Genomic DNA, 27,071 nt, shown 5'->3' on the forward strand with positions numbered 1-27,071 from the left:
AGGGTGCATAGTTTGTCAAGCTTTGTTTGTTCTGGTACAGGAAACACTTTTCTAAAAACTCAAAATATCATTACATCACAGATTCCACTAAGAGAGTGTGATTATTCATTCATTCATTCATATTATTGTAATGAATGTGATCAACAGAGGTGGGTATCAATGAGTTGCATTTACTCAGTTACATGTTCTTAAGTAATCTTTTTAAGTAAGTTGTACTTGTAGTAGTTTTAATGCAGCATAATTTTTACTCTTTAGAGAAAAGACTTGAGGGGGGAAAAGTGTGCTGATATTTTGGGGTTTTTTAATCATAGGTTACACGCTCCTTTAGTTGTTGTTTTTTTGTTTTGTTTTGTTTGTTTTTTCAGTATACTTTTTTACTCAAACTCAAGAAGTTTTTTGATGACTACTTCCTGAGGACTTCTTTTTGCAAAGTAACAGTATGATTCCTTGAGTACAGTTTTTGGCCACTCTTGTATCACTAAAACATCATGGCACTAAGTTTAGGTTCCTTTTGTTTTTTATAATTCAAGTTTTTATTGGTTTGAAAAGCTTGGTACGTGGCATACATATATTATTTCCCGGCCACACAAGAGCACAAGGCACGTATTTTTTATTATATGGACAAATACATACACATACATGAAGAAAAATTAACAAATACGTCTAGAAAGGAAGAGAAGAAAACAAACTAACAAACAAAAACATGTCACACATATGTCCTCGTACGTCACTCTACAGGGTCACGTATCACAAAGCAAGATCTTGTAATTTATATGATTTGTATGTTTGGCTTTAGTCTACAGTAAAAGATGACTGGAGGTTAAGAGTTCATGATGTGTCATACAAGCAAACAGAGCTTCATCTGAACTATTAATACACTCATTGTCATTTCTAAAACTGTTCACACAGGTTGTCTGTGAAGCCTGCAGCTAATTTTGGACCGGACATTCCTCTGTTGGTCATCACTAGCTGATGTTTGTCTTGTTTACTTCCTGGTTCATGTCCTGAGAAAAGCTTAGTCATCATTAAATGACAGGTTCTGTTTTCTGTTACAGTGAATTCAGGTTAATCAGGAAGACACTACTGTGAAACTATAGTGTCAGACTAAAAACTCTGTTTATCTTATAAAATCATTTTATTCTAGCGATATGCATGTGACAAACTTTGCACTTTATTAACATGAAAACAGCTTGCAAGTAGGCTTTTTTAATTAAAACATAATTTGGCAATGTTTCCTGCCCCACTTTGTTTTATTACAGTTTGTATCTCCTAATTTACAATGTTGCCTTGTAAATGTTCTCCTAAGCACTTCACTGAAAAAGGTGATGACACTAACAGTGTTAAAGTAATAATGACAGAAAGAAAACAAGACACCGTTACACACCTATTTGTTTTTTTAAGGCCTTAAAGGTTATGCAGCTCGTTCACATCCTGCTCTGGGGCTGTCTGTTCCAACTCGGGAGCAGATGAAAGGGAATTTCCCTCTAATTTTGATCAATCAGTACTGTTGATCGTGCACACTGGGCCTGTCTGTTGGAGTGTGTACAGTACAGGTTCATCTGTTTCCAGCTAAACACACTAACGGGTTCAACCAGCCTGACCGCTGACTCAGCAGAAAGTGTGTGTGTGTGTGTGTGTGTGTGTGTGTGTGTGTGAGAACGCTTTACTGTTGGCACTGTGCAGAAAAAGATAGGACTTTCTTTTTTTTTTTAATTACTGAAGACAAACACTGCGTGTATAGTATGTCTGAGGCTACAATAACTGACGCAGCATGTCATTTGTAGATTACAACAGTTAGGTGAGCAACAAGTCAGATGAAAACTGTATAGCATCAACAATAATTTGTTTTGCATGCCCTCAGATTAGATCAGATTAGACTGATTTATTGCACAGGTACAGGACAGTACAGGTATACTGGAATTTCCTGTGTGTATCTCTCAGAGTCAGCTTTGTGAAGAAAAAAAGAAAATGAAAGGAGCAGCATAAAAGCAGAAGATACACACTGAGCAACCACTCAGTAAGTGAAGGAGTAAAGGAAGACGAGGTGAGTATAAATGAAGGCGTCTGCTTGATAAACACCAAATGCTTCATATGATCCTTCAGTACGACATCAACAAACACACAGTGACCTGAGACATAGCTGCCCCTGAAACCTCACCCCCTTCGCTCACATACTGCACGGACACACTGTCACACTGTGTTCACTCCACTTACTTCTGTGTACATTTGTTTAAAGAGTAATGAAACCTCAGAACCGACGTGATGAAAGGTAACCATTTGGTTTTCTCCATAATTTAGGAGGAAAGCAGCTGAGTTCTGAGGAGAAGGGCTAAAAGTGCTGAGGAGCCTGTTTGAGCTGAGCGCTGCTTCCGCCTAGTGGTCAGAGAGCGTAACTGCATGTGTGTGTCAAGACACTGGTTACAGTGATGAGCACAGCACACAGGAGGTAGCACAGCTTGGCTCTGCAGCAGGTGCACTGTGCTGAAGAAGGCAAGTAAGAATATTAGACTATAAGACTATAAAAGATTATATAGGTTTTTAAAAAAAAGCATTGACACACCTTGGTCAGGTTTATACAGCGATAAGGGGCTAATTATATAGACGAGTGAATCTAAGACAAGTATGTTTTGTTTCACTTTTGGGGGGACACATATGAAAGAGGGGTTGATGGTCCTCCGCCACAAGGTTTTGAGTGTCAAACACTTAATTTCTTGTAATATGGTAAATGTTTAGATTAAAAGTCCTCTGCTACTTTCATGTCTGTATTGAGGAGGACAAATATACATCGTGTAAATATTGAGGGGGACGTGTTCCCTGCATCCCCCCCTGAAATCCACACCTATGCATTCATCCAACCTTAAATTATAGGGGATGGTCCAACAAGAGATTTCTTTTTACTCTCTTTTGCACATCATGTATGCACAATACAAGTAGAGGTTACAAAACAACAGTAAAACTAATAGTGAAATAGAAAACTTCACCTGGAATGAAAGAATAATCTGTGTTGGGGAGTAACTTGTTACATGTAATTACATTACAAAATAAATGTAATTGTAATTGTAATTATAAGAAATGGCAGTGCTTCATAGTTTATTTCAATAGCCTCTCCTGAACAGGAGAGAAATATTATGTAATTGTACATTATTGCTCTTCACTCTCATGCACTGTTATTCAAAAGACCTTCTCCTCTTTTTTCCTTCCCTTTCTTTTATTTACTCATCCCCCTTTTTTTCTACCGTACTTTATTTTATTACGTGGGATCAATGTCACTGTGTGTTCAACCAGTATCTTAACAGACTTTCACGGTAGGGGTGGGAGGGTATGGTTATTATGAAAAGAAAACATGGAAGGAAAAGTATTGTTTCAACTGTAATTCTGTATAAATCGCAGTTATCCTTCAATAATAAAACGTCATTAAAAATGTAATTAAGTTACAGTTACTAATCAATTTGTTGGTGATTATGAAGTGGTTACATCCAAATATATTCTTCTCAGTTAAAAGCTTTCATGTAGAATAAAACATTCATTCTGTTGCTTTGCATCTTGTCACCATGCAGGAATGCCTTCTTCTGTCATAGCCTATTTCCGTACATTTTTATAGCCTTACTGCCCACTTTGAATTTACTAGTAATGAAATTCAACTAGTTACATTTTCAACAGGGTAACAAGTGATCTGTAACCTATTACATTTCAAAAGTATCTTTCCCAGTACTGAGGATAAATGACATTAAATAATTGAAGGTACTTAAAAAAAATCAAAATCAATAAATACATACATTTCAATAGGATGGGTGAGTCTGCTTAACCTTAAAAATCTACACAAACTAGACTATTACAGGTAGCCTATGTGTTTAGTCATAGGTGTAAATATTAGATATATACAATATTCATGTGCATTTATTCCCCCATATAAAAACATTTTTACCCTAAATTGAAGCAGAAAAGGTTCAGATGGATTCATAAAGTGTTTGATGTTCAAAATTTCTGCCAGAGGACCCCTTAACCTCATTTCATATGTGTGCCCCCTAGTGTTGAATCAAAATCTACACCCTTGGTATAGTCAGTGGTAGACACCAACAAGTATTTGTTGCATTATGTTGCTAATCAGCATAGGTGTACATTTCAGAGGGGACGCAGGAGACATGTCCCCCTCAGTATTAGAACATGTGCATTTGTCCCCTCAATAAAAACATGAAGGACTTTAATTTTACAAATCAAAGACATTATACTATAAATTGATGCAGAACAGGCATGAATTGGTGAATAAAAATTCATCAGACTGCAGGAAATGAAGTGTTTGATGCTCCAAATCTTCTGGCAGAGAACCTCCAAACATCCCCGTTTTCCAATGTTGGAATGAAACCTACGCCCTTGAGCATGTTGTAGGCCGACATACTTATTGCATGCCTCAAGATTATAGAGTTGCTATGTTTTCATTGCAAAGGAAGAGCTTATTCTGCCCTGGTCTGAGTTTAAAAGTAAATATTGTCTCCAGTATTTTAGGTTAGTTTCATCCAATGTTGGCGCTCAGTTCTTTAATCTACTTGAACTCTTGTGTATTAAAGACAGCAGAGAACAGCTCACATGCACAAATACTCATCCCATGCGTACGGTATGTTGTTGCTTCCCAGAGCAGCCAGATCATGTTGTAGTAACTCAAAGTTTACAAGCTGTGTGACAAAAAGAAGACAAGGTGATGGAGAGGGGTGCCGTCACATGATAGCAGATACAGTGTCACTGCTGGATATAATGTCAGCACAATACTCATAAATGTCTTTCAAATCCACTTTCTTGTTTTGTGTTTTCATACTCGAGTTAAGTCAGCATGAAAAATGAGAAAAAATAGCTATAGCTCTCTGTGTCCTTCCCTCTGTTTCCCATCCATCCTCCTCCTCCCTCCCATCGTCTTCTTCTTCATGATAACTTACACTAGACTGGTTTCCGAGCTGCGGACTCCTCTTGTTGTTATTTTTTTTCTCACCCACAGCAGGGCAGCTGCTTGAAGTCTCTTTTGCTTTGTTGCCGTTCACTTGCTGCTTGATTAGCTTCTCCACTGCACTTCAAACGCTCCTGGGTTTCAGCCAAAGCAATTTTGTAGTGAGAAATGCAGAAAACATGCCACGGGTATAATTTCACCACACAATGAGAGGTAGGCATAGAAGGGGGGGATATGTGTCAGTGACCTTAAAGCTTCTGTATACACCATTTGTAATTTGTTGTACACTTGACTTGACACACACACATGTAACTACTGGAATGGATCTGGAAGCCATGAATGCCATTAGCAGCTTGTGAAGACAACAGCAAAGGCTGTGTGCTCTTTGGAGTGGAGTGAATAGTTCTCCATGTAATGTATTCAGAGCGAGAGCGTGCCAGATGCTGTCACTCTTTTCTTGTGTTTGGCCTTCAGTTTTGTTTCACGTCCATCTTATCATCTCATGAATTAAGTCAGATGTTCAACCTTGAGCTCATGATGACCCCTTGTGGTTAAAGTAAAACACTTCTTTTGAGTATTGCATGATTCAGGTTTGCATATCAATGCATTACTAAAGTTATTCCAGGCTTCTGTAAATGTCAAAAAATAGAGCTGTAATTAATTATTGTGTATTTTATTATATTTGAAATTACACAAATATATAGTGTAGGATTTATTCCATCATAATTAGATGACAAAGTTATGCTATTGATTTATCTTGGCCTATCTGTTAAGAGTTGATTGCCAATTTTCCCCTTTAGTTCTACTAATCCTTTAATATATACACCCTGTGTTTGGTGTCTGGCCACTTTGACGCTAATCTTGAGGATGTGAGATGAAGGTGCCTTGTTCATAGGCACAGTGGTGCTACCTTATGATGATGATTATACTCACAGAGCAGCTGGCTAAGATTGTCATGGTGTTAAATGAACTCTGTCACGCTGCAGTTGAGCTCACAGGTGAATTTAAAGTCAGGAATGAGAACAGGTGTGGTCATATGAGATCATATTACTGTATGGCAGCACAATACTAACACTGTCAAAGACATTGCTAGAAAAAGTGTTGGCATTGTGTGTTTCTGCGAACCATGGATACTTTGCATTTGTACAATAATTTGTAGCAGGTGATATCTAAAGTTCCTCAACAATGCTGTGGTGAAGGTGTGGTTAGATTTAGGCACAAAAACCACTTAGTTATGGTTACGAGAAGATCATGTTTTGGCTTACAACGCCAACACTTGGTGGCCTTTGTGTTTAAGTTGTGATGTTACAGGCTGATCTAATGTTGCCAATAGCAATCACGCTATGATGGAAAATGATGTGACTGTTACATGAAAACCCACCAAAAACATTTATTACAATAAGTGATTGTAAATTTTGATCCTGCTTCAGATTTATTTGACATTATAATACTTCAAACCAGGGGTGTAAATCTAGACAGTGCAGGCAGGGCAGGTGCACTGGGGCCCATGGGGTGAGGGGGCCCATAGAGAGTGGGCCCTCCATCTATATGTAGGCAGAAAACAGGTTGTTGTGAGTAATTTAGATTGTAACCTTAGAAATACGCCTGTGTTCAAAGAAAAACTCACATTTGATTAAAAATGCTGTGTACTTTAAATCCCTTTGAAAAGGCAAACCCATTTGTAAAACAGCCAGTAGCAATCTATAACAAATTATGTTATGAAATAAATGCCTACTCTGCATAAAAATTATTCAGCTAAACAAATAAGCCATTATTCTCTTTGGCATGTTTGCCATATACATATATGCAATGATGATTTTTGGGTGATATGTATGTTGGTGTCATCTAGTGTCAAGTCTCTAGTTGATCATGTGATGATAAGATTATATGGTCCCTAGCTTAGGTGCATGACAAGTAACTAGCATGCCTTAGGGCCCGTCATAATGCACTGGGGCCCATTGTAACTACCTTACACCACTGCTTCAAACATTGAAAGCAATGTGTTCCTACTTCTTCTCAGTAGCACAACAGCAGGCTGATAGCTGAGTGATTAGATGCTGAGTGCTGCAGGACTTGTGCTGATGTGCACATGCTGAAAAGGAAAAATTATGCATAAGAGTAAAAGCTATCCTCAGTCAAACCATCCTAGTTCTAGTTTTGCAGTCTGGTTAAAAACATGTATTCAGGTGAATGTGAGTTATTACAGATCACTAGATGGCAGTGTAACATAATGAGACAGCTGCACACTCTGTATGCACAGACTCAGAGAGAAAGAGTGAACACAGGGACAGAAGATGGTGTTTGTGTGTGTGCGCGAGTATGTCCCAGTGTGTTTGTGCAATCATACACACACTGTGGCACATATCCTCACACACAGGCAAGTGCATACAGTGTTTGCACTCTGCATGCGTGCGTGTGACATTTGAATGAATAGACGCGAGGAAGTGATATCTTAATCCCAGAACAAACACTATCCAGCGTCTCACTCATCTCTCCTCCCCGGGGCTTTATGGGCTACCAGTATGCTGGAGAGGATTACATCAGGGAAATCAAAAGAGTGCACATTTGCACATTGCCCACTGACATGGTCACACCAAGAACAGACACCACTGAGTTAAGCCAATTGACCATTTACACAGCTCTCAACCTCTCCCTTTGCCCTCTCTCAATTCTCTCCAAGCGCTCACATTTGGATTTGATAGTGTGTGTGTGTGTGTGTGCGTGCGTGTGTGTGTGTGTGTGCGCGCGCGCGCGCGCGTGTGTGTGTGTGTGAAGCAGAGAGAGGAAGATACTGACAAAAAGCCAAAGATTTGATGTTGGATTAAAACAGCAGCATATTGTTGAAACTAACATATTGTTGCAATGATACAATGATACAATGTGTCCCTAAAAATATATGTTTTAAACCAGATCAGTTAATATTAAGCATTGTATGTATGATGTTCAAAAACATGGATAAAAATGATTGATTTATAAATATTTTTTAAGTTTTTCTGTTCTTGTTCAAACACTTAAAGATGTGTAAACTCCTTATAAGCAATGTAATAAGTCCTTAGATGTGTCTGTGTCATCATATTTAGCTTCCCAGAATGAATAACCTGACTGATGAGCTTCCCAGTGTTCTTGAGCTGAACACAAACATCTGAACTTTTGTAACAATGTGAACTTGTGAAGGATATTTGACCTGTAACCTCTCCTCTTTCATCCACCTCCACAGTCCTACATCAGGTCTCTGAGCTCTGAACAGCCCGGGCCGTGTTGTCTTCCTCCTCGCCCGGCTCTTATGGGAGCTGTGCAGCTGCTGCTGCTTGCTGAACTGGACTGAGTGAAGGGAGTGCGGAGGACAGGGCCAGTGCATGCTTCAATAATGCATGTGTTTTGGAGGCCACCTCGGGACAGAGGCCGTTTTTAAAGAGGCGCTTTAAAGATACTCCACGACCGACTCATGTACAGGAACCTATTAAAAATAGAAAAAGTGGTCGGACAAAACAGCATGCTTCAGCTGAGGGGCCTCCAGAGCCCTGAGCTGGTTATTAACTAGCAAGGTACATCTTATATGCACCTCTTAAGGAGATGCTCTCATAGAGAATGAATTGCGAAGGGTGAATTTGAAACAGGAATGTCATTAAACTTTCTCCCCTTTTTTCCAGATGGTTAATCTCCATCCAAGAGCAGCTATGACAAGCAAAACCTTTCAGCTGGATGAAGGGGGCTGAATAAATGAGGAGGGATGTGGACAGTGGAAAATTCAGAATGAGGAGAATATAATATGGCTTCTCAAGCAGCATTCAGGTATGTTCTATAAATGTTACCACAGAGCACAGTATGCCTGTTTGCCTGTGTTTGTATATAATCCATTCCTTTATACATCTTACAGTTCACATCATGTGGGCGCTTTGATGTATGTAATGTACAGGCTTTTCAGAGGAATCCACTGATCCAATGATTTCCTGCCAAAGTGCATTTTTTACCTCCAGGCTCTATTAGCTAATAAGTCTGTGAACGTTGGATGTTCTCCATCTAACCACCAAGCTGCTGGAACTGTAAAACGACTCCAGTGACCCCGGATAAAGCTTGCTTATACACTCCTGTGAACCTGAAATGGGCTGAAACCGTTTTAGGACATATGAGTGGGTCCGAAAGTGGAGACATGAAAAAGATATTGCTCATGGCGTGTAACATGCCTGCATACCCTTCTCGTCCCACAATGATTTAATGGTGGATTCTAGTCTAGTTTGCCGCAAGCATTTTACTGTCCATTTACAGTGAAACCTTCTCTGTTGCCTGCTCCCTGTCCTCTTCCTCCCCTTGCCCCGGCTCTCCATAATAGGGGAGTTAAACTCTAAAAGGCCGCGCTCCAGCGGACACCATTATGCCTCACCACCACCACCACCACCAGCAGCCCTACCATCTCTCACACACACACCAGTCAGTCACTTGGCTCCTTGGCGGCCTCAGTAAAACTCTGGGTATCAGTTTTGAAAAATTAACCAGGGATCAGGGGCTCCGTTACACTCTCTGGCGTCTGAATCTTTGATCTAGCACTAAATGGAGAGGCTGGTTCAGTGTTCCAACATCATTTGACTTTCATGCAATGAAATTTTAATGAGCAGGCCCTGTACAGTGTGTGTACAGTATGTGTATGTGCGTGGGCCATATGACTTCACTGGCCCTGCAGTTGTCCCTGTAGATGTACATTCGTGCTTGCATTGACATTATCTAGAGCACAAGGAGGATTTAACAGATGTATAGCCAAACAGCGCTGTCACAAGTGGAATAAAACCACTTACTATAGGCTCTACTGGAAACACTGGTAGCTCCATTAGCACAAACTCATGTTGAGCAGACATTAGTCGAACACAGACATCTCTAAAGACCCCAAACATGTCTGGCTAACACTGGGGAGAGTGTGTTTAAAGTAATGTATAAGACATCTAGAATGTTTCCAGCTTTAGAAAATAACATTTTAATGTTTGAACAGGTTTAGTGCAAGTGTAAATTGGTCCTCTTTCATTTCAAGCCCTTGACATGAAAGAGCAGTTTGGAAAGACACGCTTTGGGGTCATGTTCTTACCACAGTCTTCCTCTAGATGGCAGTCGAGGAACACGTTTGGCTCTCTGCTCCGCTCAGCTTTCACTCTGGCCGGCTTTGCACCTGCCTGGCCCGCCGCTGTCCTCTCACAGTGTGGTCTTTCCTCTGGTCGGGGCTGTTGGTGAGCTGGGCATCCCGGGTAATCCATCCTATATCTTTGTAAATGGGGGTTAAATTGATAAGGACACCCGGGCCCCAGTCAATCCCCGACCTTTTGTTAAGTGCATGGGCACAAAAAGGAGGCGTGTCACCGGGCAGGCTTTACTAAAGCCGAGGCTTTTTATGCTGTTTCACATATTAGGCCAATCACTGTGATATATGCTAAACCCATATGGTGCAATGCATATTTTAGAATTACCTCTCCAGTGCATATGATCCTTTGAGAGCTTTTTTTTCTGTGTTACAATAACAAACATTTAAAGGACATGATCTGTCCTGCAAAATATCTAATTGGCTGATTTTTTCTACACATATATAACAAATAACCTGCTTTGGTCTGACTATGATACCATGAACATGTGATGATTTGTCCATCAGAAATACCAAGAACACATCAATAACGCACCAGTGTGAGGTGGATTATTTAAGATACAAACCCTTTAGCCATTATCCAAAATTTCCATTTTTTGTTTTACTTTTAAATACGCATTTCTTAAGTCTTGGTTTGGGCGTAAAACAATAAAAGATTCGTTTTAACTTTCTTTTAAGAGATGCACAGTCCCTCTAATCATGAAGATGCACAGTCTTAAATACTGAAGGCCCTGGGTGTCATTATGCCGTTGAACGTTGTTGACCTGGAACCACATTTCCGGCCAGATTCATGCCCTGTCCTCCCAAATCTTAATGGCCACAGATGATATGAGGTGTATGAGGTGTGTGGGCGCAGCGGGACCGGGTGTCCGTATCCAGGTTCATCCGGTGCTTTCAGTACCAGAGCCGGCAGGAGCTCCAGCTGACAGACAATAGCCTTCAGCACCAGAGCCGGGAACAATCACCAATTCATGGAAGGGCAAGGGGGAGTACTGGGGGGGACGTGTCACCAAAACGCACCATGTCCGAGAATGGGATGGAGCCTGTTTTATGGGTTTCTCGCTCATAAACAAATATTCAGTGACGTCACGTGTTTGTGGCGACGTTTGAGATTATTTATAAAATGAGGGAGAGCGAATATTGCTGAGTGTAAATGGAGAAAAGGCGATGGTTGCTTATATTAAGGCTATTTATGTTTTTTTAATTCTTAAAAATATGGACCATTGCAGCAGAGATACTTTATACTTGTGTGTGTAAAATATGGTCAAGTTGACTTTGATTAGGCACAATTGGTTAATAATAATCTTTAATCAAAACATGAGTTGGAAAAAAGGGGGTGCAGCATGTAAATCCATAATATGGAGGATTTCAGTTTAATTATTCACTGTGGCTTAACTCTGAAGATAAACTCCCACATCCTTCCCTTTTATTTCTGGCACATGGTGTGTGTGTGTGACGTCTGCGTGTTCCCGGCGCGGTTCTCAGTGCATACATACATGTATCAGTGCTGTGCGGTGCCGTGCCATGCTAAGAAGGCCTGAGAACGGCGGTAGAAAACACAGGTGCTGGGGCTCTATTTAAGCTGCTCAGCCCTCTGTCCACTCGGTGTGCACAAGGCGAGAGATCACAGCCTGCACCAAGCGCCCCCACCCCAACACACACACACACACACACACACACACACACACACACACACACACACACACACACACACAACCTCCATATGTGCTGTCCGTGTAAGGCTATACGCGTGCACGTGTGCGCGCGAGAGAGGGGGTTGGGGGGGTGGTCGTGTTCGCTTGAGTAAGCCAGAGTTGGGTTGCTTTCATGTTATGCTTGTTTTAAAAAGATGAGGCTTGTGCAATGGCAGTCCACACTAATAAGCATTAGACTGAAGTATTTCTTGACACCCCCCACCACACACACACACACACACACACACACACACCTCCCCACCTGACTATGTAAGAGAGACAGAGTATGATCTATATACGGTAGCCCACATATAATGAAAGCTGATACAGCGCTGATCCTGTATCATCGCCTCCTGCCTTGTGTGACCTCCAAATTGCAATTTAATAGAAGAACATTTTCAAACGCTGCCCTTGTCTTAGAAGGAGGGTGTGTGTGTGCGTGTATGATAAAGGGCTGAGTGTGACAGACAGACTGTGTGATGGGGCTGGGGGGGTCGATCAGTTGACAACAAGCAGCAGGTGCATGGCGCCTGGCTGGCATTGGTAAAAACGCGCACACTTTTACGCACCTCGGACATTGACGCACATAATCGAAATTACAAAGAGTGTCACGACGTTTACCTCACTCAGAATTATAACAGTTGGCCTGACCCCATAACTACACATTATTATTAGCATATAGCCTTTTTAAAGATCATTACACTTGCGTTTAATTAGTTTTATGGTACTTTCTTTCCTCTTATAATCCATCATGAAAATCGAAGCTGAAGCTATTTGCTGTAATTCATCTAAATGTGTTGCAGCATTGTTGTGATTTAATGGTGATGCTAAGGTGAAAATATAGATAATTAATGTTGCTTATGTGTAATTAATGCAGACTCGATTGGCCTTTGCAAGGATGCCCCATTGCTGCTAGTATAACCCAGAGCAGGAGAACAGTAGCTGCCCGTGTAAGATACATCATGGCAGGTCACGGTCATATAACTTAGTATAAATTACCACTCAGTCAGGAGGAATGCTGCAGCCCTGCGTCTTACCTATTGAAGAAAGCAGAGAGCGAGAGCAGAAAGTTTAGTCCAAAGGGCCCCGCTCATTCCTGCACTGACAGCCGCGCTGCTGAGGCTATAGGAAAAGTGGTGCTCTTTGGGTGCTGCATGAATACACACCAATAGGAAAGTTGTGTTCAGTTAACCGGTGAAATCCGAGAAAAAACAGGGCAGGGCAAGTATTTCTCACCGCCAGACTCCGGCTTAATAGTCCCCCCTCCTTCCTCCTGTTCCCTATAGTTGGACTGACAGTGCCTGCATTAACTTCGGTATACAAGATGTTGTGCTTTGGAATGAAAGGGAAGGTAAACTATGACCTCTAAGCGGATTATCACGACGCAAACAACCATCAATCCAAACAGAAACCAGTTATATTTTTTCGCAGAAAATCATCCACTCGCACTTAAAGACACTTTAAATCACTTTGACTTTAAATCTGGAAGTCATAAAAAAAATCTAATCGTCTTTATGTTGTTGACGTTCATGCAGATCTTGTTTGACAGATGCACCAGCACAGATAAATGCAAAACAACTTCCAGGCAGCGAAAAGAGAAAAACATGCGAGTCTCTCCATTGTTGCCGCACTTGTCTCACATTCTCGTTTACTCTCATGTAAGTATCACACACAGAGATTACTCCTCGCTAAGTTCCTTTGTCTTGTGATCCATATTTGAGTTGACAGATCACGAACAAGAGCTCCCCCACTGTTAATGACCCCAGCCAGCAACAGATAGACTCACACTTCCAGCACTTTTTGCTGCTGCCACTCTGGCCTACATATGTTTGCAGCGAGGACAGTCATGAAGGCCTGTTTACATGCGTCTCATTTACATGCTTAAACACGCACTAATATTTCATTCATATTGACTTTTGGTGAGTCTCTAGCATCATCTTATAGACTCTAATTCCTGTAATATTTCTTTCAAACATAGTTATGGTGCATTTGTGGAAACCTATTTTAAATTAGTGTTTATAAAGCACGAGCGTAACGCACATGTGGAAAGGTGTAAAGGGGAAAGTTTGCATCTTTAGCTGACTTTTTTTACGCATTATTTCAAACAAACACGCCGCTTTTTATATTTTTCCTCAGCTAAGTTAAGTTTATATCTGCATATTTACTCTGTGTTTCCAGTGCCTTGGGATAATGAACGTCACGTTGCGCAAATGAAGCCCATTCATCGCTTGTTTTGTATTCATGAGTCCCTATCTGTGGCTCCATCTCTCAGATAGAGCCCTAATCCTCGTGTCCTCCTTTGCCGATAAAAATGCTCTTCAGTTTACGATTAATTTAATCTCAATCATAGCCGGGACTTGTCGCTGCCAATAAAACTTGTGGAGTGCGTAAATGGAGAGGTGGGGGTGTGTGTGTGATAAGGGTCTGGCGGTGCGGCGGTGCCATGGCCCCTCGGTGCTCTTGATAGGGCCTATCTGTCTCTGGCAGGCCGATTTAAGACCCGGAATGGGTTTTAAAATATGATACAGATTTACTTCATCTGGCGGCGGGAGGTGGTTTGTTTCAGCCAGGCGGGGAGCTGAGCGCTGGGTTTGTGTGCGTTATGGCCTCGGTTATTTCAGGATCACAGGCCTATTGAGTCGTATGGCTGGAGCTTTTGACACACTTGTTTTTGTGTTGTGATTGGTATCCGTCTGAGGGAGACTTATGCATGCAGATAGCTTATGCGCACAGTGGAGACTGATAAAAAACACAATCCACAGTCAGATCTAAAGTATCTACAACAGTTTACTATTAATAACAACTTTTGTCAAACTGAATGTGAGATTTAGCGGCGAGGATTTCACTTTAAAACAAATATTTTAGCAACATTTTTAAGCTATGATTTATATTGAGTTGGTTTTGTTTTTTACACACCCGTGCCCATTGCCTGCTTTGTTAATAACTTGTATCCATCGGATTAACAAATGAAACTAGTCTAATTAGGCACGCTTTTGTACGAGCATTGGTTTCCTGGTCTCTATTCTAAATGTTAAATACCCCCTTTTTAGCCTATTTTCCGTGCGCATTTATTCACACTGACACCGCCCATAGTATTTTAAATTCAAGCTTTCAGACTTTGCACAAAATCGCCAAACATCCTGTAAAAATATCCAAACATCCCGTTCATCCCTGACACAACAGCAGGCCCAAAGGAGCTGAGCTGCACTCGGTGGAGACAGTAAAGTTTCAGTTGTCTGAGTAGACCCAAACGTCAGGGACAAATCTGTCTTAGTCAAAGAGCTGCAGCTTTACACTACTGATGTCGCCGCGGCAGCTTTTTCTGCCAGTCTCCACTTTACCAAAAAGTCCTGCTGTCTCCCTGAGCCAAACAGCAGCCTCTGTCCTACTTTCTGCTGCTACAGCTGACTGCAACACTCACAGACACTCGACGCGTATCAGAGTTGCCTGCAGTTAATACAGCGCCGTATTTACATGGGGGAAATCCTCAGCGCTGCTTATAGGAAAGCAGAAATCTTTGCGCAGAGCGTTTCCACCAAAAACTATAGTTTCTGCAACAGTGTCCTATAGCAAATCTGCCCCAGTCTGCAGCATAATTGGTTGGGGATTTAGATGGAAAGGGACTGCAGGAGAGAAAGCCTTTTTTTTGGAGGGGGAAATGGTTCTCGTCCGAGGAAGAAAAGCTCTTTTCAGCGGGCCACAATGGGAGATTGGGACAGGGGAGGAGTCCCATCGTGATTAGCCCATTTAATGGCGCGTTTACTTAATTTCTGTATTCACTAGCAACGGTAAACAAAAGGGGAAATAGCACTCACATTTTTAAGTGCTGCATGACGTTGACGTTTGCCAGAATTTGTGTAGTATACAGAGGCAGGCATATAGGGCGGTTTTACCTACATCACATGTTTGAACCAGGGGTGTGAAGATACATTAGGAAAGGGCATGACTTCTGGAAAACAAAATCTATAACATTTTAATAACAGCTTTGCGTTTTGCCACCGCAAAAGAGCAAACACCAATTTTACACCAACATGATGAATAGTCGAGTCAACTCTGCTCCGGAAATCAAACTAATTTGAGGTGAGCTCAGCCCTCTGAGTGCATAACCTGGTCCGGGGACGCATAAGCCATGATGAGCATTAATGCCTCCACAATCCAATAATGACCCAATATGAACATGTGTTTAGCCACTTATCAATGTCCTTATCCGTAATCGGATGGAGAGACAGACATCATGCAAAGAGGTATAGCAAATTGAATACTGTATTTGATTTAGAAATGTATGGTACATTAACATAATAACCACGCAAGAAAGAAACATTGAATAGGCTAATGTAAATAAGCGCTTTGAGCGACCCTGGGGCGGCAGAGAGGAGATGGAGAGGAGGGGGGGGGGGCAGCCTGTAGTCTTGAATAAATGTAATAACAAGCAATTCCACTTTCATATTTTTTTTCCTTTTTTGCATATTGTGACATGTCTTTAACAACCCCCCCAAAAAACAACCCAAAACAATTAAAAACGCCTAGAGCACTTCAGTTGTAAGTTTTGACAAATATTTTATGTAGGAACACCAAGTCAAGAAAAGTGAGGAAGGGATAGAAAAGAGGATGAGACGGGGGAGAGCAATAATTATGTACAAGCATATTTCTACACGTATATTACAGACCGGGAGAATGATCGCATTATTTGAGATATACATAATTCAATATAAAATTTTGAAAATAAAAATAAAAATCTGATACAGTCATAAACGATTCCGTTCGACATTTTTTTAAACCATGTACCCCACACAGGCAGTGACAGAAGTGTATTTTAAAAAAGGTGCTTACGACTTAAAATGATTGTCTGATGAACACAAAGTAAAAACAGGATTGCATCTTGTCTGCATGGCGGCTGCTTCGCCGTCATCATCATCATCACCATCATCATCATCAGCACTTGGACTAAAAACGGAGATGAGGAAGAGAAAAAAAAATATAGCGACGAAGACACCAAGACGATCTGTTTTTATTCCCTCTGATCGATGTTCCTGATGGAAAATCTTGCACTCAGGTTATCTCCCTGATTACAAAATTAAAAATAAAAAGACATGCAAGTAGTCTAGTTGTAGTAGTGGTGGTGGTGGTGGTGGTGGTGGTGTGGGGGTATGAAGAGGAGGGGGAGGCGTGGGTCCTTTGAAAGCGCTTTTAATAAAAAAAAAAACGACGTGCTTTTATCTCTTTTTATTTTAATATTTATATCAATCGGTCCTTTTTTCATCCGCGATATTTCATAAGTCTTTTTTTCTTCCTCTCAGGTCCATTTTCCCTGTAAATATTTCTCTTTTTGTTTGTTTTTGTGTGTTTCTTTTTTTTCCTCCGTATCATACATCGCACTCCGAGTCGCTGGATGTGACGGACAGGATGGACGTCCCAGTATCAACTCTCTCTGTCATACTGGAAACGCTGGTGGTCGGACTGGCCGCGGTCGAAGGCGACTCCGCCGAGCTGTGAGGGGTGAGGCCGGCCTCTGACAGGGACCTCATACCGCTCGGTCCTATTGCTTGGTGCTGGAGCCTGGAGAAGAAAAGGAGGCGAGGAGGGGAGGGAAAAAAGAAGGGGAGAAAAAAAATGAGAGAAATGGCAATTAGACCTGAGAATGTCCCCCTTTCCCCTCCTCCTCCTGCAAAATAGGGGTTCAAACTCGCCTTTCTTTCCCCCTGCCGGCCCCAGCCATGCATGCATGCTTTTATCAAATAGCCAGCTTTCAGGGGACAAAACACAGCACTATTTAGACTACCAAATGTTGGAAGAAATGGGCTTTTCTGTTTTGTTTTTCTCCACAAAAGTAGGCATGGATAACGCGTAAGTCAGCAATCTGGGATTTAAATTAAATGTCATATCATAGCAGAGAAATAAATCCAACTTAGTGTCTTTTATAGAAACATTTCTTCATAACAACAGCAGCTATTTTGTTTTTATTCTGCTTTTAGTTACCATCAGCATTTGCTCTACTCTTATTATTATTATTATTATTATTATTATTATTATTATTATTATTTTATTCAGTGCTGCACAGTTTTATTTATCTCATAAAAAGCCCCATGGCTCTGCAGTTTCATAACCAATTATTATTATTATTATTATTTGTTCAGATAAAATATAGGCCTTGGTCCAAACGCGAAATGTCGTGAGGCTTTGACACAGATGTATTTCAGTCTGATGGAAGTGTATGAATGAGTGACGTCGAGGTCCAGGTTACTCCAATCATTCTAAATGTTTATCTCCAATCCACTCACGATAATAACTCCATCACGGCGGGATAATATCAGGCTGGAAATATATCTATTCATTTAGCAGGAAAGATTAGAATAGTGTTCATATGGCTTAGTTCTCTCCGAGGTATTTTCTAATCAATTATAGCATTTCAATGGAATGATACCACACTTAATGTTATGAATACAGCCTATGTCTTCAAATGCTTTTTTTTTTTTTATTACGCATGCTCATTTGAGTCGAGTAATATCAATAATATCTGTATTATCCTTTGAGATAATCTTTTTTTCAACAATGCAAAGTAACGTGACGTTAAAATGATAAATGCAGTAGAGGACATGATAAATGCAGCTACTATACGCTGTGTGGCTTAGATAAATCATTACACAGCTTTGGTAGCAAATACAATAATATTTAAAATTATTTATAAAATAAGACAATTCTAACTGTATTTAAAGGTAAAGATAAAACTATTTAACTTTGGCTGAATAAATATTAAGACGCGTCCAGTCCTGTTTGTTTTATACCTTTTACTTTTACTGACTTAAAACTAATTCATAAGCTTGTTTGCACTTGTATCATCTAAACAGTTGTTGTGTTATAAATAAGTGAGGTGCAGTAATGTTTTCATATATAATTTCAGCACTCTTTGTCGTTTATTACAATACTTTAACTCTCACGGAAACATAAACAAGCTGTTTCTATGTAAAACACTGCGCAGTCATCGCCTTTCCGATTTAACAGCACACTACTTTGTGATTTTATTATTATTTTGTTATTTAAAGTTAATTGAACAACAAATGTGAGTTTTAACGTGCATAGTTTTTGTTTTGATCTAAAAAAAATTGACTTTCTGTTAAAAAATACCGATAAAGTTTAATTATATTCACCCGAAAATGTTTTTAGAAGCTTTTCTAGATGAGAAATAATAATCTTATATTTAAAAAAGGCAGATTTAGATATTTAAAACAGCAGAAATAGTGTTTTCGATGTTCATCCTGATTTCACTTCATAACAAAAATGTCGCCGCAGCTTGCTCCCTCCCCCTGCCAGACACACTCGTCCTCTCCCCACACTGTCTCTGTCCGTAAACACAACTACAGCTTTAATAAAATATCCGCTTTTCTTTTTCATTTTCTGCTTTTAAGACAAACTTTTTTTTTTTCTTTTTTTTTTACATTGCTTTGTTTTGACAGCAGGGACAAAAGCACCAACCTGTTTTTGGCCGCCGCGGCTCTGTCTCGTTGCCTCCGATTTTTAAACCAGTTTCCGACCTGTGTAGGAGTGAGTCCAGTGGCTTGAGCCAGTTCCCTTTTCTTGCTGGGGTTTGGATATGGGTCCTGAAGGTACCACTCCCTCAGCAGGCTCCGTGTCCGCTCTTTGAAACAGTGCGTCTTCTGCTCGCCGTCCCAGATGGTCCGAGGCAGCGGAAACTTCTTCCGTACCCGGTACTTATCGACCGGTCCGAGGGGACGACCGCGGAGCTTCTCGGCCTCCTGGTAGTGTGCTTCCAGCCACATGGCCTGTAGTTTGCCGTGTGAGTCCTTGGTGAACTTGTGGTTCTCCAGGATGTGGTAGAGGTCTCTGAAATTCCCCGTGTGGAACGCCACCACCGCCCGGGCGCGCAGGATGGACTCGTGCTTGTTGATCGCCTCGCATGCTCCCGGAGCCACAGGCAGGGACCAGAGGAAGCGGCCCAGCCGCTCGATGTCCCCGGTCTCCTCCAGCGTCTCGCAGACGCTCGCCACCTGCTCCGGGGAGAAGTTGAGGGTCGGTAGCTGAAACATGGACAAGTCTTCTGGAGACCTGGTGGTGGGAGCGCTGTTCGCCAGGAGCACAGGGCGATCAGCGAAGTTTGGCAGGAAGAAATGGGAGGGATAAAGCTCTAAAGGGGATCTGAAAACCATGGAAATGACCTGAGAGAGAAAGAAAATTATCGAGAAAAAGGAAAAACCGAAAAAATACGGCAAGTAAAAAAGATTGAATGATTCAATGGCTATCGCCTAATGACACCAGCCTCATAATATCTCCCCCCTAAATCCGCCGTTGAGTGTAGCATTGAAACATTTTGTTTCCCTTTTCTATTGGTCTTCTTGGTGTCGTTGTAGCGTTGTCATGGCAGCCCTGCCAATCACTGTCAAGCGTGCCAATCATTAGCCAGTACGTAGCGCGAGGCTTTCACCACTTGTGCAGCACGCACGGGGGGTTATCAGAGTCTCCGATCTCCACAGCAACCCTCCCACCGCACCGCGCGCATCAGGCACAAGCCAATGCTCGCCTATCTGCTGAATGGAATGAGCAATTAGAGGGTGGAATATTATTGCGATCTTAACGAGGCTCGTTAAAGCTAAAGAAGATATGTAGACTGGAGATGCTTAGCAGAGACGGGAAGGGAGGGAGGGAGGCAGAGGGAGCTTTAAAAGGGTGACAAATGGACAACCAATGACTGCAACTCCGGAATACACGTTTTGAATTGAAGCGAGTCAATTTGCACATTATTTTCCTACATTTTTTCCCGTAGTAGCTACTTTTTATCTTTTTTATCAGTCCATTCATTTTGCGCGAGAGAAAAGGAAGGCGTTACGTGTTTCCTTTTCATATATGTTATCACTTTCCATTTTCTTGTTTTCTAAAAGATGAAAATATGACACAGTCCTATAATCTTTTGGCTTTTGCCCTGGATCCGGAGATGATTTTAAAAAAATTACATGTGCGTAATTTTACGACATAGTGTGAGCATGACTTGACTCGGGCTCGCTGATGTGTGTGTGGTCATTTTGGTGTTCGGTGGGTGCTGGTCCGGGTGTAGGCTGCAGTGTGATGCCGCTCCCCCTCCTGCTGTCCCCGGCCTTGCCTCCGGGACGCTGGGCGCAGCCCTGGCCCCCTGCCCGCTACCTCCTCTCCAACCAACACAATTTATTGTTCCAAATGAATATCGATGCGCAGCGTTGTGTTGATTAAACACAGATCATGGCGTTTGAGCTGGAAAACTAATTTGCCAGTGGCATCACCCTTTTAATGCCACCAGTTTATCACGGGTTTTTTGATAGTCCAGCCCTCTAATTAATACCATTAGTATTGGAATTACAATCAAATGGCAACATGAAAGCTTCTTGGGGACATAAAAGCAGTTTTCATGTATTTGATCTAGTGGTAAGGACATGATCAATGTCCACATCCAGTCACAGGACTCGGCTTATAGCAGTAGCCACGGCGGTGTGATTTTCATGTTTATGGCTAAAACGGCTTCATATTTAGACAGGGCTTATAGGGTGTTAAAATAGTGTGAGTTCACTCTAACACGAACAGTGCTCACATTGTGAAAGGGCCGTGTACAAGGCGTAGCATCTAGACTCCGCTTAATCCGCCCTCAATAAAGCTGACATAATGATCCTAAGCCGCCTTTCTACAAAATCATTCAGGAATTCAAAACTTTTCCTTCCCTCTCTCAGATTTGCACATTCTCCGGGGCTGGCCAGATAGACCACCGACTTCAAGCTTTGGAGGGACAGTGAGTAGACCAGCTCGACATGCATGCACAGTCAGTGCTACCTGTTTATGCTCACCGCTTCACCTTAACTGACATACCATGACAACTGCAGGTGCGAGCGTGCAATTACGCACGTTTGCGCACTTTTACGCGTAGGTGTTTTGGGCAAAAGAGTGGGTACTTTAATTCCTGCATGTACATGCATGCGTCTTGGGCAAGTGTCTGTAGGTGTATGTGATACAGAGCAGGGGTTGTGATGATCCTGCTGCAGGGTCAGGCGTTTGATTTGTGTGCGTGCGCGCGCATGTGAGAGGGGGGTAGGGTAGTATATGGGATCAAACCTGTCCACTGCGCTGCTATACGAACCTCAGGAGAACTAATTCCAAGTGGCACTTGAATTGGTCCCGTTGGAAAGCTCCGTGGACTGGAAGTAAAGGCTGGTATTTTCATGCTGGTGTTAAAACTAACCTCCTAGCCTATACCCCCCACACCCTCCACCTCCCTCCATCTCTCTCAGTCTCTCTCCCTCACACACACACACACACACATGCACGCACGACCCCAAAATAAAGTTGAGAGTGCAGGCTTAGGAGCACTACTCCGAATATGCAAAGCCTCCTACCTGACTGGGTTCCTGGTGCACCAATTTAGGTGATCACCATTCAAGCCAAGGCTGCAGGTATTATCCAGCATTATGTTTTGGAGGAGCCTTGTTTGGGAGGAGCCCTCGCAGGCAATTCGGAAATCACTTGTAGAAAAAGACTAGAGGTGAAATGTAAAACCTGAATGGGGATTGAGGGGGAAAAGCCAGTGGTAATTCACATTCTTTCACATGGCTTTTGTTTACGTTAAGCATGTAATTAACACCCCCCAAACAAGTTTATTCACCTGCCGTAATTGTGTGTTTATCCGAGGGCTTGCTGAATGTTCCGAGCAGCGGGGGACGAGAGCTCTGAATGCACATCGAGCATTTAGCGTCTTCTCCGTTTACTTACAGCCTAAACCTCCAGACACGACAACACAAACAGCATTTCGCACACTAAAACACTCATAATGTGTTGGTCAAGTAGACAGAGACGCCTCTCCTCTGCTCCATCTCTCTTCCTGTGTGACATTATTTCTGTTAATTGAATCCAAATCACTTTGTCAAACTTTGTTTAGAAAACTTTTATATAAATAAAGTTAGTTTCCACAGTGGAAGAAATTCAAACGAATTCCCGCAGCACGCAGTGACTCTAAAATGTTAGTTACCACACTGGTTAATTGACAATTAGTTATTTTTCATTATCAGTCTGTTCCAATAAGGGGAGCAAATAAACAAAGCTGATGTTACGTCATGTACGGGAGTGAGAGAGAGAGAAGGGGACCGGCTGAGAGAAAGAAAGAAAAAGGTGTTGACTGTAAAAGGTAAGAGGGAAAGAGAAAGAAGGCACCAAAGAAAAGGGTCTTGTTTTATTTTTTGCTCCCTCGTTGACCCCGGTTTGGCAGAGGCTGGCCAGAAAAAGCAGCACACCCCTCCCTGGCAAACACAGGAGAGACTCATGTGCCTGCTGCTCCATCCTGGATTCATCTCAACAATACACAGGACGACACTTTGGAGCAACGACGGGTACGTACCACCCCCCAAAAAATCACATTTTTAATTTTCGTTAATATTTTAAACTGAGTTGCCTCTTTATAGTGTTAATGCATGTGCACGTGCACGCATGCATTTATTTTTTAAGAACTTTTAATTATCGTTCACATGCCAGGTATTTTATTTTAGTTAAGTAGAAATTCAGAGATGATGTTTTTTTGTTCAGGTATTACCTTTTTCTTCTTTTTGTTTTCTTCTCTTCTTCGTCTCCTGCAGAGCTTTGGTCAGGGTCCAGTCCACGGACTGTCACCACTCGAGCAGGGGACTGGACGTGACACTGGTCCACTGTTATTTCACTGGTCAATTTGTCCAAAATGAGGATGGGAATCCAGCCGCTGCTCCTGTAAGTTACGCAGACCCGTTTCCGTCTACGATGCTGCCAATAATGTCCGCTATTTTTTTATTTTTCGGACACTTAAAAAAATATTTACGAAATTATACAAATAAACTTATTAGTCATTTTTAGTTTGGATGATGAGGTAATTGTCTTTTTCTCTTAGATGTCGAAAGTCCGTTTTTAATTTGGCGTATGTGCCATTTTAATCCACCGAGCACTGGGGAGATCTTTGCCTTTGCAGAGCAGATGTGTGATGCTGTCGGGACGGGGCGCACAATCCCCTCCGTCCCATGCTGGCCATGCCAGGGTACGGAGACTCTGCACTGAGTCTACACTGTAAAAAGTATCAATCTAAATAACTCAGTTAATGTAGCACTGAATGTCGAAAATATGTTTGGAGCTGAAAATGTGTGAAACCCCTGACTGTAGAGATTTGGTGATTTCATCTGTTTGCATTGCAACTTTTTTTTCTACAACAATTATGCATCCGTGTTTTCTTAATCATGATGGAAAAAATAATTAGGCATATTGTATTTTGCTTTAAGATGCTGACACGTGTCTGCAAAATGCGTAATGCGTAAAATTTGTGGAATCACCTTATCGCCACTGGCAGATATTAACTGAGGAAAAATATAAATAAAATTAAGATTAAAGTGTCGATATTTTTTGCAGTGCATTCTTTCCTTCTCAGATAAAACCCTTGCTCTGCTGCTGCGGCAATGTTATTTTATTTGCCTTTTCAAACTTGACGTGCTGAAATTACGCACGTCATTTTGCATGTGATTTACTTGAATAAACGACCCAAAGCGCCAACACAATTAAGTCGGTTACTGTACTTTAAAACTGTAAACAGTTGCCAGCTTAGCACTTGTAATCACAGGTGCAAGAGGTCACCCCTCCGTGCACGTCTGTAGGAGCACACACTAAACACAACAGCGCCTTAATGTGAATGGAAAGAAACAGAAAAACAGGACGATTGAATAAACGCACAATTTCTGACAGTGTTGTCATAATGATCTGTAAATGTGGCGCCAACTTTAATAGCAGAGCTTGTACAAAAGTTTTTAACACCTCTCTCTCTCTCCCTCTCTTTCCCTCTCCCTCTCTCTGTCTCTCTCCTTTCTTTTATTGTTTTTATTGTGTGGTCTCATTAGGGGGACTTCCTGGCAGGGCTGGGAGCTTGTATCGGAGCTGTCCAATCAGTGTATTTACACGGGTTGTTAGCGACAGTTAATGAGGGCTCCTCCCCGGGCCGGTAGAGAAAGGCGCCTCAACATTAAGATTTACCTTGTGTCAACTCGTTACTTCTAATGAACCTCCATGCAAAAGCCTCCTCGTACTCAATGGAGCCGTGCGCCCGGATCTTGTGTGTGAGACCCTGGAAGAGTGGAGCTGCAAGCCGGCCTCCCTCTCCCCCTTTTCTTCCGCTCACTCAGGGAGAGTTGCTTTTTCTCTGCAGGTCCGGGCTCTATGATGCATGCATGCATGCCTCTGTGTGTGTGTGTGTGTGTGTGTGTGTGTGTGTGTGCAACCTACTCTTAACAAGAATGTGATGCTGGCTGCCCATGCAGGCATCACTTGTCTGTAATAATAACACACTGTGGCTTTAAGACCATAAATGTGTTGAAATGGAGTTTTTGCAGATCCGTGTCTAACCATCAGTAAGAGTGTGATGAGAAACAGGACACAGCAGAAGGTGCAGGAGAGTGTTTGCGTGCCCGTATCACAAACCTGATATGTCTTCCATTGTTTGGTGAATGAGGCTTGACATGTCAGCTTATTGCCTCTGCAGAAGTAAGTTCATTTATAATCACCCTCCATCCCCCACTAGAGCACCGAGCCCCGGCTCAGACTCTGGCCCCTCCGTCCACCCCTCGTCTGGCCCCCAGTGTGGCTTGTTGAGCCGCATCAGCAACACATCACTGCCCCTCAATTCAGGTACAAACTGGAGGAGTTTGGCGGATCCCTGAAGTGGACTCCCCTCTTACTCCTCTAACCCACAGAGACACCACTTAAAAATCAATTAGGCTCGTCTGGTCTCTCCCTCTCCCTCAGTCATCATTTCCGGAACAGGTGGCTTCCACCAATTTTTGGGAGGATTTTAAACTTAGATCCATTGTCTACTTTTAACTTGGGTCCAGTTATGAAGCAGTGGGTGCGTCCCTCTGAATCCACACTACTTTCTCTCCCCTTTTTTGAGGTTATTTACATATTTTAGCAGCATATTATTTGACATTAAATACCACAATGGAGGCCACGCAAGCTTTGCCTCTCATCAAGTTGTGATCTGGTAAATGAAACGTCACCCCAGCTCCTTTTTGTGGACTGGTGGCCTTATTTGATTGTCTCTTGCTTGTAAAAAACAAAACAAAATCTACCTCCGCCAGCAGGTGACAAAGTGGCCACAGCTATATATTCAGGATACTGGCACTTTGTCACCTGCTGCTGTCAGAAAACCAGTTTATATTTCGTATCCTTAATATATCAAGCATTACTTTATATGAAAACTGTTTCTAAAAATCATGTTCTCACTCAGCCTCTTTGTCTCTCTCTTGCCGGTAACTCCATATCAAATGCGCATTTTCTCCTGTCGTCTCTCTCCCCATCAGTTTAACGCACAGTCGCCTGGTCCCCCCAGTGTTAAAGAGCTGCAGCAGTATGACACGGAGCAGCAGCGCTGGAGGAGGCCGTGTGTTCACTCTTCCAGGTAGATGGGTTGATTTGGAGACAGAGGCAGAGACGGAGAAATAAATATAATGGGCGCATATCAGATGCGTTGCCCCGAGCTTTACATATGATGCTCACCTTCCAGTCCCCCAGTGACTTTGTCGAAGAGCAAAACAAGACCTCCTCCACTTTCTCAGCTCAGACACAGTTTATTCCAACGTCCAGACTCTTAAAGATTCATTGTGTATCAGTCACTCATCTGCATGTGTGGGCCTAAAAGTGCACTCGGGACTCTGGAGAGCTGGCCAGAGTTACATCAGCACCAATGTTGACAGAATTTCTCCAGGAAAATATGACTGTTTTGGACTTGACTGTCAGGGCTGATTAGGCGGCCCGGCTCTTAGATGCAGATAGGAGCTGTGGAGATGGCCCTTAAGCCCGGTGTCACAGGAGCTGACAGGCCGTAATTACTCCGGCTGACATATCGCTCTCAAAGCTTACTAATGTGGGAGATGTGGATCCCACAGACAGCATGCAAACAGCCGAGGCCGCGCAACTCTTTGGCCACGCAGCCGGGTTCACATGCTGCTGGGCCGGCCACGTGCTCCACAGCTGACCTTTTCCATTTTAACATTTCAGTGGTGAAACAGCCTCTTATTTATAAGCCAGTGATATGGTGGAGGAGATCATCAGGCGGTGCGAATGAAAACATTATGCTGGGATACACAGACATAAATACACATAACAGGAAACCAATGGCGGAAAGTAACCAAGTACATTTACTCAAGTACATTTATTTCACAGCTTCACAGCTTAATGTTTTACAAATATAAATTATGCGATATTACAGGTGAGACTGTTCAGCAGTATGCAAAGTTTTAATACTCTCACCTCGACCAACTGCTTTAAAAACACATTTCACATGTTAACTCAT

General features: G+C 42.2%; 1 protein-coding gene across 1 annotated transcript; it reads right to left on the reverse strand.

The window, feature by feature from the left end:
- Positions 1 to 16,972: 16,972 nt before the first annotated feature.
- Positions 16,973 to 20,112, reverse strand: six3a (SIX homeobox 3a). The gene is made up of 2 exons (XM_050071645.1): positions 19,223 to 20,112; positions 16,973 to 17,308 (listed from the first exon to the last, which is right to left on the reverse strand). The coding sequence occupies exons 1-2, from the start codon at positions 19,912 to 19,914 to the stop codon at positions 17,116 to 17,118; spliced, it is 885 nt and encodes a 294-aa protein (XP_049927602.1). The 5' UTR covers positions 19,915 to 20,112; the 3' UTR covers positions 16,973 to 17,115.
- Between the last annotated feature and the right edge of the window lie 6,959 nt (positions 20,113 to 27,071).

This window comes from Epinephelus moara, chromosome 19 (genome assembly GCF_006386435.1).
Source record: "Epinephelus moara isolate mb chromosome 19, YSFRI_EMoa_1.0, whole genome shotgun sequence".
Taxonomy (NCBI): domain Eukaryota; kingdom Metazoa; phylum Chordata; class Actinopteri; order Perciformes; family Serranidae; genus Epinephelus; species Epinephelus moara.